At 41.0% G+C, this 13,662-nt stretch overlaps 1 protein-coding gene across 1 annotated transcript in view; it reads left to right on the top strand.

Moving 5' to 3' along the window:
• Positions 1-13,662, top strand: part of LOC118379634 (pyruvate carboxylase, mitochondrial-like) — a 596,907-nt gene that overhangs the window by 538,843 nt on the left and 44,402 nt on the right. The window contains exon 25 of the mRNA XM_052497803.1: positions 1,831-1,938. Within this exon, the coding sequence (XP_052353763.1) occupies positions 1,831-1,938 (108 nt within the window). The remainder of the gene's footprint in view (positions 1-1,830; positions 1,939-13,662) is intronic.

Here is a 13,662-nt window from a genome sequence, read left to right as displayed (position 1 = left end):
TTGTTATTGTGGTTGTGGTTGTGGTTGTTATTGTGGTTGTGGTTGTTATTGTGGTTGTGATTGTGGTTGTGATTGTTATTGTGGTTGTGGTTGTTATTGTGGTTGTGGTTGTTATTGTGGTTGTGATTGTGGTTGTGGTTGTTATTGTGGTTGTGGTTGTGGTTGTGGTTATTGTGGTTGTGGTTGTGATTGTGGTTGTGATTGTGGTTGTGGTTGTTATTGTGGTTGTGGTTGTGGTTGTGGTTGTTATTGTGGTTGTGGTTGTGGTTGTGTTATTGTGGTTGTGGTTGTGGTTGTTATTGTGGTTGTGATTGTGGTTGTGGTTGTTATTGTGGTTGTGGTTGTTATTGTGGTTGTGGTTGTTATTGTGGTTTGTTTGGTTGTTATTGTGGTTGTGGTTGTTATTGTGGTTGTGGTTGTGGTTGTGGTTGTGGTGTGTTTGTGATTGTTTATTGTGGTTGTGGTTGTGGTTGTGGTTGTTATTGTGGTTGTGGTTGTGGTTGTTATTGTAGTTGTGGTTGTTATTGTGGTTGTTATTGTGGGTTGTGGTTGTGGTTGTGGTTGTTATTGTGGTTGTGGTTGTGGTTGTGGTTGTGGTTGTTGTTGTGGTTGTGGTTGTGGTTGTGGTTGTGGTTGTGGTTGTGGTTGTGGTTGTTATTGTGGTTGTGGTTGTTATTGTGGTTGTGGTTGTGGTTGTGATTGTGATTGTGGTTGTGGTTGTGATTGTGGTTGTGGTTGTGATTGTGGTTGTGATTGTGGTTGTGGTTGTGATTGTGGTTGTTATTGTGGTTGTGGTTGTGGTTGTGATTTGGTTGTGGTTGTGATTGTGGTTGTGGTTGTGATTGTGGTTGTGGTTGTGGTTGTGATTGTGGTTGTGATTGTGGTTGTGGTTGTGGTTGTTATTGTGGTTGTGGTTGTGGTTGTTATTGTGGTTGTTTTTGTGATTGTGGTTGTGATTGTGGTTGTGGTTGTTATTGTGGTTGTGGTTGTTATTGTGGTTGTGATTGTGCTTGTTATTGTTATTGTGATTGTGATTGTGGTTGTGGTTGTGATTTGGTTGTGATTGTGATTGTGGTTGTGATTGTGGTTGTGGTTGTGATTGTGGTTGTTATTTGTTGGTTGTGATTGTGGTTGTGATTGTGGTTGTGTTGTGATTGTGGTTGTGGTTGTGGTTGTGGTTGTGGTTGTGATTGTGGTTGTGGTTGTGGTTGTGGTTGTTATTGTGGTTGTGGTTGTTATTGTGGTTGTTATTGTGGTTGTGGTTGTGATTGTGGTTGTGGTTGTGGTTGTGGTTGTTGTTATTGTGGTTGTGGTTGTGGTTGTTATTGTGGTTGTTGTTGTGATTGTGGTTGTGATTGTGGTTGTGGTTGTGATTGTGGTTGTGATTGTGGTTTGGTTATTGTGGTTGTGGTTGTGATTGTGGTTGTGGTTGTGGTTGTGGTTGTGGTTGATTGTGGTTGGTGGTTGTGGTTGTTATTGTGGTTGTGGTTGTGGTTTTGTGGTTGTGGTTGTTATTGTGGTTGTGGTTGTGGTTGTGGTTGTGGTTGTGATTGTTATTGTGGTTGTTATTGTGGTTGTGGTTGTGGTTGTGGTTGTGGTTGTGGTTGTGGTTGTGGTTGTGATTGTGATTGTGGTTGTGGTTGTGTTGTTATTGTGGTTGTGGTTGTGATTGTGGTTGTGATTGTTATTGTGGTTGTGATTGTGGTTGTGATTGTGGTTGTTATTGTGGTTGTGGTTGTGATTGTGGTTGTTATTGTGGTTGTGGTTGTGGTTGTGGTTGTGGTTGTGGTTGTGGTTGTGATTGTTATTGTGGTTGTGGTTGTTCTTCAGGTGGAGGAAAAAGCTGATGAGCTGTCCTTCCCTCTGTCTGTGGTGGAGTTTCTACAAGGACACATTGGGATACCGCACGGAGGCTTCCCCGAACCATTCAGGACCAGGGTAACACTCACACAGGGAGACACACACAGGGTAACACACACACAGGGAGACACTCACAGGGTAACACACACACAGGGAGACACTCACAGGGTAACACACACACAGGGAGACACTCACACAGGGACACACACACAGGGAGACACTCACACAGGGAGACACTCACACAGGGTAACACACACACAGGGAGACACTCACACAGGGTAACACTCACACAGGGAGACACACACAGGGTAACACACACACAGGGAGACACTCACAGGGTAACACACACACAGGGAGACACTCACAGGGTAACACACACACAGGGAGACACTCACACAGGGACACACACACAGGGAGACACTCACACAGGGAGACACTCACACAGGGTAACACTCACACAGGGAGACACTCACACAGGGTAACACTCACACAGGGAGACACTCACACAGGGTAACACTCACACAGGGAGACACTCACACAGGGTAACACTCACACAGGGACACACACACACAGGGTAACACTCACACAGGGAGACACTCACACAGGGTAACACTCACACAGGGATACACACACAGGGAGACACACACACAGGGTAACACACACAGGGAGACACTCACACAGGGAGACACTCACACAGGGAGACACTCACACAGGGAGACACTCACACAGGGAGACACTCACACAGGGAGAGACTCACACAGGGAGACACTCACACAGGGAGACACTCACACAGGGTAACACTCACACAGGGAGACACTCACACAGGGTAACACTCACACAGGGAGACACTCACACAGGGTAACACTCACACAGGGAGACACTCACACAGGGTAACACTCACACAGGGAGACACTCACACAGGGTAACACTCACACAGGGACACACACACAGGGAGACACACACACAGGGTAACACACACAGGGAGACACTCACACAGGGACACACACACAGGGAGACACTCACACAGGGAGAGACTCACACAGGGAGACACTCACACAGGGAGAGACTCACACAGGGAGACACTCACACAGGGAGACACTCACACAGGGAGACACTCACACAGGGAGACACTCACACAGGGAGACACTCACACAGGGAGACACTCACACAGGGAGACACTCACACAGGGAGACACTCACACAGGGAGACACTCACACAGGGAGACACACACACAGGGAGACACTCACACAGGGAGAGACTCACACAGGGAGACACTCACACAGGGAGACACTCACACAGGGAGACACTCACACAGGGAAACACTCACACAGGGAGACACTCACACAGGGAGACACTCACACAGGGAGACACTCACACAGGGAGACACTCACACAGAGTAACACTCACACAGGGAGACACTCACACAGGGAGACACTCACACAGGGAGACACTCACACAGGGACACACTCACACAGGGAGACACTCACACAGGGAGACACTCACACAGGGAGACACTCACACAGGGAGACACTCACACAGGGAGACACTCACACAGGGAGACACTCACACAGGGAGACACTCACACAGGGAGACACTCACAGGGAGACACTCACGAACATTTCAAATTTGAGAAAATACTCTTATCCAAAGAACCACAGGGAGACATTCAACAGGGAGTAGTAAAGAAACAAGACACTCACACAGGGACCACTCACACAGGACCACACTCACACAGGAGACCCATATTACAGGGAGACACTTATTACAGGAGACACTTATTACAGGAGACACTCACACAGGACCAGACTCACACAGTACCACACTTACACAGGAGACACCCACACACAGTAACACTCACACAGGGAGACACTCACACAGGGATCACACTCACACATATTATAGTACACCCATATTACAGTACCACACTCTTATCACAGGGACCACTTATTACAGGGAGAGTACCACACAGGAGACACCCTTACACAGGGAGACACTCACACAGGAGACACTTACACAGGAGACCCTTATCACAGGGAGACCACCCATATTACAGTACCACCTCTTATTACAGTACCACCCATTACAGTACCACCATTTCACAGTGAGAAACCACCCTTATCAAAGAACCCATACAGTCAGTGCATTCAACCGATTAGTAGTAAAGAAACAAGCACTCCCAGTACCACCCTTATTACAGTACCACCCTTATCACAGTACCACCCATATTACAGTACCACCCTTATTACAGTACCACCCTTATTACAGTACCACCCTTATCACAGTACCACCCTTATTACAGTACCACCCTTATTACAGTACCACCCTTATCACAGTACCACCCTTATTACAGTACCAACCTTATTACAGTACCACCCTTATCACAGTACCACCCTTATTACAGTACCACCCTTATTACAGTACCACCCTTATTACAGTACCACCCTTATTACAGTACCACCCTTATTACAGTACCACCCGTATTACAATGCCACCCATATTACAGTACCACCCTTATTACAGTACCACCCGTATTACAGTACCACCCTTATTACAGTACCACCCTTATTACAGTACCACCCGTATTACAGTACCACCCTTATTACAGTACCACCCGTATTACAGTACCACCCTTATTACAGCACCACCCTTATTACAGTACCACCCTTATTACAGTACCACCCTTATTACAGTACCACCCTTATTACAGTATCATAGTTATTACAGTACCACCCCTATTACAGTACCACCCTTATTACAGTACCACTCTTATTATAGTATCATAGTTATTACAGTACCATCCGTATTACAGCACCACCCTTATTACATCATCACCCTTATTACAGTACCACCCTTATTACAGGACCACCCCTATTACAGTACCACCCGTAATGCAGTATCACCTGTATTACAGTACCACCCTTGTTACAGCACCACCCTTATTACAGTACCACCCTTATTACGGTATCACCCTTATTACAGTATCACCCTTATTACAGTATCACCCGTATTACAGTATCACCCTTATTACAGTATCACCCTTATTACAGTATCACCCTTATTACAGTATCATAGTTATTACGGTTATTACGGTATCACCATTATTACTGTATCATAGTTATTACAGTATCACCCTTATTACTGTATCATAGTTATTACGGTTATTACGGTATCACCATTATTACTGTATCATAGTTATTACGGTTATTACGGTATCACCATTATTACTGTATCATAGTTATTACAGTATCACCATTATTAGAGTATCACCATTATTACTGTATCATAGTTATTACAGTATCACCATTATTAGAGTAGCACCATTATTACTGTATCACCATTATTACTGTATCATAGTTATTACAGTATCATAGTTATTACAGTATCACCGTTATTACAGTATCACCATTATTACTGTATCATAGTTATTACAGTATCACAGTTATTACAGTATCATAGTTATTACAGTATCACCATTATTACACCATCTTTCCACTAATTAGTTTCAACACACACACACAAACTCACCCAAACATTACACACACACACACACACTCAAACATTACACGCACACACACTCAAACATTACACGCAAACACACTCAAACGTTACACACAAACACACTCAAACATTACACACACACACACTCAGACATTACACGCACACACACCCAAACATTACACACAAACACACCCAAACATTACACACAAACACACCCAAACATTACACACAAACACACCCAAACATTACACACAAACACACCCAAACATTACACTCAAACACACCCATTGCCCACCTGTGTCAGTAACTCCCAAGAGAAAAAGAGGAGAAAGCAGACCTCCAGAAGCATTATATCAACCATGTTGAGAAGATTTGGGGGATATTGACAGTTAAAGGGACAATCTGGGATTCAAATAACAGCAAAGGGGTCACACTTCACTTACTAATATAAATGTTTTTTTTAAATACACAGCAATCCCAGATTTCCCTTTAAATATAGTGGATCTCAACACAATCAACAACTCTCTTAATACTGCATGTGACCCCTCCCTCCCTCCCTGGAGGTGGAGGTGTTTGTATTGGGAACATAATGTAGGGTGATTTCAGAAACACATATAGCTTTATATACTAACTAACTTAGAGCTCTACTGAGACTTCAGAAACACATATAGCTTTATATACTAACTAACGTAGAGCTCTACTGAGACTTCAGAAACACATATAGCTTTATATACTAACTTGGAGCTCTACTGAGACTTCAGAAACACATATAGCTTTATATACTAACTAACGTAGAGCTCTACTGAGACTTCAGAAACACATATAGCTTTATATACTAACTAACAGAGCTCTACTGAGACTTCAGAAACACATATAGCTTTATATACTAACTAACAGAGCTCTACTGAGACTTCAGAAACACATATAGCTTTATATACTAACTTAGAGCTCTACTGACACTTCAGAAACACATATAGCTTTATATACTAACTAACGTAGAGCTCTACTGAGACTTCAGAAACACATATAGCTTTATATACTAACTAACGTAGAGCTCTACTGAGACTTCAGAAACACATATAGCTTTATATACTAACTAACGTAGAGCTCTACTGAGACTTCAGAAACACATATAGCTTTATATACTAACTAACGTAGAGCTCTACTGAGACTTCAGAAACACATATAGCTTTATATACTAACTAACGTAGAGCTCTACTGAGACTTCAGAAACACATATAGCTTTATATACTAACTAACTTAGAGCTCTACTGAGACTTCAGAAACACATATAGCTTTATATACTAACTAACTTAGAGCTCTACTGAGACTTCAGAAACACATATAGCTTTATATACTAACTAACTTAGAGCTCTACTGAGACTTCAGAAACACATATAGCTTTATATACTAACTAACGTAGAGCTCTACTGAGACTTCAGAAACACATATAGCTTTATATATACTAACTTAGAGCTCTACTGAGACTTCAGAAACACATATAGCTTTATATACTAACTAACTTAGAGCTCTACTGAGACTTCAGAAACACATATAGCTTTATATACTAACTAACGTAGAGCTCTACTGAGACTTCAGAAACACATATAGCTTTATATACTAACTAACGGAGCTCTACTGAGACTTCAGAAACACATATAGCTTTATATACTAACTAACTTAGAGCTCTATTGAGACTTCAGAAACACATATAGCTTTATATACTAACTAACGGAGCTCTACTGAGACTTCAGAAACACATATAGCTTTATATACTAACTAACGTAGAGCTCTACTGAGACTTCAGAAACACATATAGCTTTATATACTAACTAACTTAGAGCTCTACTGAGACTTCATAAACACATATAGCTTTATATACTAACTAACGTAGAGCTCTACTGAGACTTCAGAAACACATATAGCTTTATATACTAACTAACGTAGAGCTCTACTGAGACTTCAGAAACACATATAGCTTTATATACTAACTAACGTAGAGCTCAACTGAGACTTCAGAAACACATATAGCTTTATATACTAACTAACTTAGAGCTCTACTGAGACTTCAGAAACACATATAGCTTTATATACTAACTAACGTAGAGCTCTACTGAGACTTCAGAAACACATATAGCTTTATATACTAACTAACGTAGAGCTCTACTGAGACTTCAGAAACACATATAGCTTTATATACTAACTAACTTAGAGCTCTACTGAGACTTCAGAAACAAATATAGCTTTATATACTAACTAACGTAGAGCTCTACTGAGACTTCAGAAACACATATAGCTTTATATACTAACTAACTTAGAGCTCTACTGAGACTTCAGAAACACATAAGCTTTATATACTTAAACAGCTCTACTGAGACAAAAACATATGCTTAATATACTAACTAAAAGCTCTACTGAGACTTCAGAAACACATTGCTTTATATACTAACTAACGTAGAGCTCTACTGAGACTTCAGAAACACATATAGCTTTATATACTCACTAACTTAGAGCTCTACTGAGACTTCAGAAACAAATATAGCTTTATATACTAACTAACGTAGAGCTCTACTGAGACTTCAGAAACACATATAGCTTTATATACTAACTAACGTAGAGCTCTACTGAGACTTCAGAAACACATATAGCTTTATATACTAACTAACTTAGAGCTCTACTGAGACTTCAGAAACACATATAGCTTTATATACTAACTAACACAGAGCTCTACTGAGACTTCAGAAACACATATAGCTTTTATAAAACTTAGAGCTCTACTGAGATTCAGAAACACATATAGCTTTATATACTAACTAACTTAGAGCTCTACTGAGACTTCAGAAACACATATAGCTTTATATACTAACTAAAGAGCTCTACTGAGACTTCAGAAACACATATAGCTTTATATACTAACTAACTTAGAGCTCTACTGATACTTCAGAAACACATATAGCTTTATATACTAACTAACGTAGAGCTCTACTGAGACTTCAGAAACACATATAGCTTTATATACTAACTAACGTAGAGCTCTACTGAGACTTCATAAACACATATAGTTTTATATACTAACTAACTTAGAGCTCTACTGAGACTTCAGAAACACATATAGCTTTATATACTAACTAAAGAGCTCTACTGAGACTTCAGAAACACATATAGCTTTATATACTAATAAGAGAGCTCTACTGAGACTTCAGAAACACATATAGCTTTATATACTAACTAACGTAGAGCTCTACTGAGACTTCAGAAACACATATAGCTTTATATACTAACTAACGTAGAGCTCTACTGAGACTTCAGAAACACATATAGCTTTATATACTAACTAACTTAGAGCTCAACTGAGACTTCAGAAACACATATAGCTTTATATACTAACTAAATAGAGCTCTACTGAGACTTCATAAACACATATAGCTTTATATACTAACTAACTTAGAGCTCTACTGAGACTTCAGAAACACATATAGCTTTATATACTAACTAACGTAGAGCTCTACTGAGACTTCAGAAACACATATAGCTTTATATACTAACTAACTTAGAGCTCTACTGAGACTTCAGAAACACATATAGCTTTATATACTAACTAACGTAGAGCTCTACTGAGACTTCAGAAACACATATAGCTTTATATACTAACTAACTTAGAGCTCTACTGAGACTTCAGAAACACATATAGCTTTATATACTAACTAAGAGCTCTACTGAGACTTCAGAAACACATATAGCTTTATATACTAACTAACGTAGAGCTCTACTGAGACTTCAGAAACACATATAGCTTTATATACTAACTAACTTAGAGCTCTACTGAGACTTCAGAAACACATATATTTATATACTAACTTAGAGCTCTAGAGACTTCAGAAACACATATAGCTTTATATACTAACTAACTTAGAGCTCTACTGAGACTTCAGAAACACATATAGCTTTATATACTAACTAACTTAGAGCTCTACTGAGAAAATATTTACCAAATAAAATACTTCAGAAACACATATAGCTTTATATACTAACTAACTTAGAGCTCTACTGAGACTTCAGAAACACATATAGCTTTATATACTAACTAACGTAGAGCTCTACTGAGACTTCAGAAACACATATAGCTTTATATACTAACTAACTTAGAGCTCTACTGAGACTTCAGAAACACATATAGCTTTATATACTAACTAACGTAGAGCTCAACTGAGACTTTCTCTCGCTAGCGGGACACCAGTCAACAACATCCGGTGAAATTGGAGGGCTCGCATTTCAAATAAATAATCGTAATATTAAACATTTATGAACAAAAAGCATCATGTCATTTAAAAACTTAAATTGTTGTTAATCAAACTGCGTTTTCTGTTTTACAATAAGCTTTACAGCGAAAGCATACCATGCGATTGTCTGATGACGGAGCCCCATATCAACATATTTTTCAACCAACACAGCCTTCATAAAATCACAAATAGAGATTAAATAAATCACTTACTTTTGAAAATCTACCTCTGTTTGTAATCCAAAGGGTCCCAGCTACAACACGAATGGTCGTTTTGTTAGATAAAATCCTTCTTTGTATCCCAAAAAGTCTGTTTAGTTTTGTTTGGCGCCATCGATTTCAGTCATCAACTCGTTTAACATGCAGACAAAGGAGTCCATAAAGCTACCGCTAAACTTTTGTTCAAACAAGTCAAACTACGTTTCTATTTAATCCTCAGGTATCCTAAACTGTAAATAAACTAGAATACATGTTTATTAATAGAAGTTTAGTAAAAAAGAAAACATTTTAAGTGCACGTCCTCTTCGTGGCAAACAGACTGATATTGTACCGGGACTCTTCCTACAAAAACTTCAAATTCTTTTGTTTCAAACTTCAAATGATTGCTAGTTTTTGAAGAAATAAGCCTGAAACAATGAACAAAGACTGTTGAAATCTATGTGGAAGCCATTGGAATTGCAATCTGGAAACTGGAATTAAATAGGACCCATAGCTTTCCATTATAAGAGCTAAAAAAATATGTAATAATTCCAGTTGGTTGATCTTTGGATTTGCACCTGCGATAACAATTGTCTTATAGTCTCAGACATTATTTTAACATTTCTAGAAACTTCAAAGTGTTTTCTATCCAATGCTACCAATTATATATATATATCCTGGCTTCTGGGAATGAGGCAGCTTACTTTGGGCACGTCAGTCAGGAAATTCAGGAAAATAGACCCTGTCCCGAAGAAAATATTTACCAAATAAAATATCAATGTGGAGGCTATATACAGGGTGTTACGGTACAGAGTCAATGTGGAGGCTATATACAGGGTGTTACGGTACAGAGTCAATGTGGAGGCTATATACAGGGTGTTACGGTACAGAGTCAATGTGGAGGCTATATACAGGGTGTTACGGTACAGAGTCAATGTGGAGGCTATATACAGGGTATTACGGTACAGAGTCAATGTGGAGGCTATATACAGGGTGTTACGGTACAGAGTCAATGTGGAGGCTATATACAGGGTGTTACGGTACAGAGTCAATGTGGAGGCTATATACAGGGTGTTACGGTACAGAGTCAATGTGGTGGCTATATACTGGGGGTACCGGTACAGAGTCAATGTGGAGGCTATATACAGGGTATTACGGTACAGAGTCAATGTGGAGGCTATATACAGGGTGTTACGGTACAGAGTCAATGTGGAGACTATATACAGAGTGTTACGGTACAGAGTCAATGTGGCGGCTATATACAGGGTGTTACGGTACAGAGTCAATGTGGAGGCTATATACAGGGGATACCGGTACAGAGTCAATGTGGAGGCTATATACAGGGTGTACAGAGTCAATGTGGAGGCTATATACAGGGTGTTATGGTACAGAGTCAGTGTGGAGGCTATATACAGGGGGTACCGGTACAGAGTCAATGTGGAGGCTATATACAGGGTGTTACGGTACAGAGTCAATGTGGTGGCTATATACAGGGGGTACTGGCACTGAGTCAATGTGGAGACTATATACAGAGGGTACCAGTACAGAGTCAATGTGGAGGCTATATACAGGGGGTACTGGTACAGAGTCAATGTGGAGACTATATACAGGGGGTACCAGTACAGAGTCAATGTGGAGGCTATATACAGGGGGTACTGGTACAGAGTCAATGTGGAGGCTATATACAGGGGGTACCGGTACAGAGTCAATGTGGAGGCTATATACAGGGGGTACCAGTACAGAGTCAATGTGGAGACTATATACAGGGGGTACCGGTACAGAGTCAATGTGGAGGCTATATACAGGGGGTACCGGTACAGAGTCAATGTGGAGGCTATATACAGGGGGTACTGGTACAGAGTCAATGTGGAGGCTATATACAGGGGGTACTGGCACTGAGTCAATGTGGAGACTATACACAGAGGGTACCAGTACAGAGTCAATGTGGAGGCTATATACAGGGGGTACTGGCACTGAGTCAATGTGGAGACTATATACAGAGGGTACCAGTACAGAGTCAATGTGGAGGCTATATACAGGGGGTACCGGTACAGAGTCAATGTGGAGACTATACACAGAGGGTACCGGTACAGAGTCAATGTGGAGACTATACACAGAGGGTACTGGTACAGAGTCAATGTGGAGGCTATATACAGGTTGTACAGATTGATTAATTGTTCAGGAGTCTTATGGCTTGGGGGTAGAAGCTGTTAAGGAGCCTTTTGGTCCTAGACTTGGCGCTCCTGCACCGCTTGCCGTGCGGTAGCAGAGAAAACAGTCTATAACTTGGTTGACTGGAGTCTCTGACAAATGTTTGTGCCTTCCTCTGACACCGCCTATTACATAGGTCCTGGATGACAGGAAGCTTGGCCCCAGTTATGTACTGGGACGTACGCACTACTCCCTGTAGAGAGACTGCCTTACGGTCAGATGCTGAGTGGTTGCCATATCAGGCGGTGATGCAACCGGCAAGATGGTGCATAGAACTTTTTGAGTATCTGGGACCCATGACAAATCTTTTCTGGTGCATGGTGACTGTCATGAGTAATAGAACAGTTTTAGGTAACTCTAACTACCCAACTGGAGATAAGGTCTGTAAATGGTCTGCTACTAGGGCTCTAACTACCATCCGGTTTGGTCCTAATCATTGGCCTAAATGGTCTGCTACTCAGGGCTCTAACATACCAACATCATTGGCCCTAATGGCCTGGTACTCCCTAACTCAACTACCATCAGGTCCTAATGGCCTGGTACTCAGGGCTCTAACTACCATCAGGTCCTAATGGCCTGGTACTCAGGGCTCTAACTACCATCAGGTCCTAATGGCCTGGTACTCAGGGCTCTAACTACCATCAGGTCCTAATGGCCTGGTACTCAGGGCTCTAACTACCATCAGGTCCTAATGGCCTGGTACTCAGGGCTCTAACTACCATCAGGTCCTAATGGCCTGGTACTCAGGGCTCTAACTACCATCAGGTCCTAATGGCCTGGTACTCAGGGCTCTAACTACCATCAGGTCCTAATGGCCTGGTACTCAGGGCTCTAACGACCATCAGGTCCTAATGGCCTGGTTCTCAGGGCTCTAACTACCATCGGGTCCTAATGGCCTGGTACTCAGGGCTCTAACTACCATCGGGTCCTAATGGCCTGGTACTCAGGGCTCTAACTACCATCGGGTCCTAATGGCCTGGTACTCAGGGCTCTAACGACCATCAGGTCCTAATGGCCTGGTACTCAGGGCTCTAACTACCATCGGGTCCTAATGGCCTGGTACTCAGGGCTCTAACGACCATCAGGTCCTAATGGCTTGGTACTCAGGGCTCTAACGACCATGTCCTCTATTGTCCTTCTACCCACTCTGACATCAATGTAATCGATTAATCACCTCAAAACTCTTATCGTTGGAATAGTATCCTGCTTATACACTACACCTCACTGTGATCAATTTGGAGAAAGAAGTTCCAACAGCAGGTTGAAACTGATGTGGAAAAACATGGTCGTTGTGGATGTTGTTTCAACGTCTTCAGACAATGAAATGGACTGCTGATGATGATTAATACAAAATATGCATTTTAGAGCTCATGCATTTCAATGTTTTCTATTACATTTTTTTTTTATTTAACCTTTATTTAACTAGGCAAGTCAGTTAAATAACAAATTCTTATCATTAAAATAATGATTGTGCCATTATTCAATACATAGCCTTCGGCATATTACGCACGGCTGAAAAATATCAAACAAAACTCATTTAAGAGTTTTTTTGGTACATAATTGGTCTGGCCTTTTAAGTGCTGAGTGTATTATTATGCATACTGGATGGACTAGTT

Source organism: Oncorhynchus keta, chromosome 35 (assembly GCF_023373465.1).
Source record: "Oncorhynchus keta strain PuntledgeMale-10-30-2019 chromosome 35, Oket_V2, whole genome shotgun sequence".
NCBI lineage: Eukaryota > Metazoa > Chordata > Actinopteri > Salmoniformes > Salmonidae > Oncorhynchus > Oncorhynchus keta.
The sequence above is the reverse complement of the archived record's forward strand: the minus strand, read 5'-3'. Positions and strand labels throughout refer to the sequence as shown.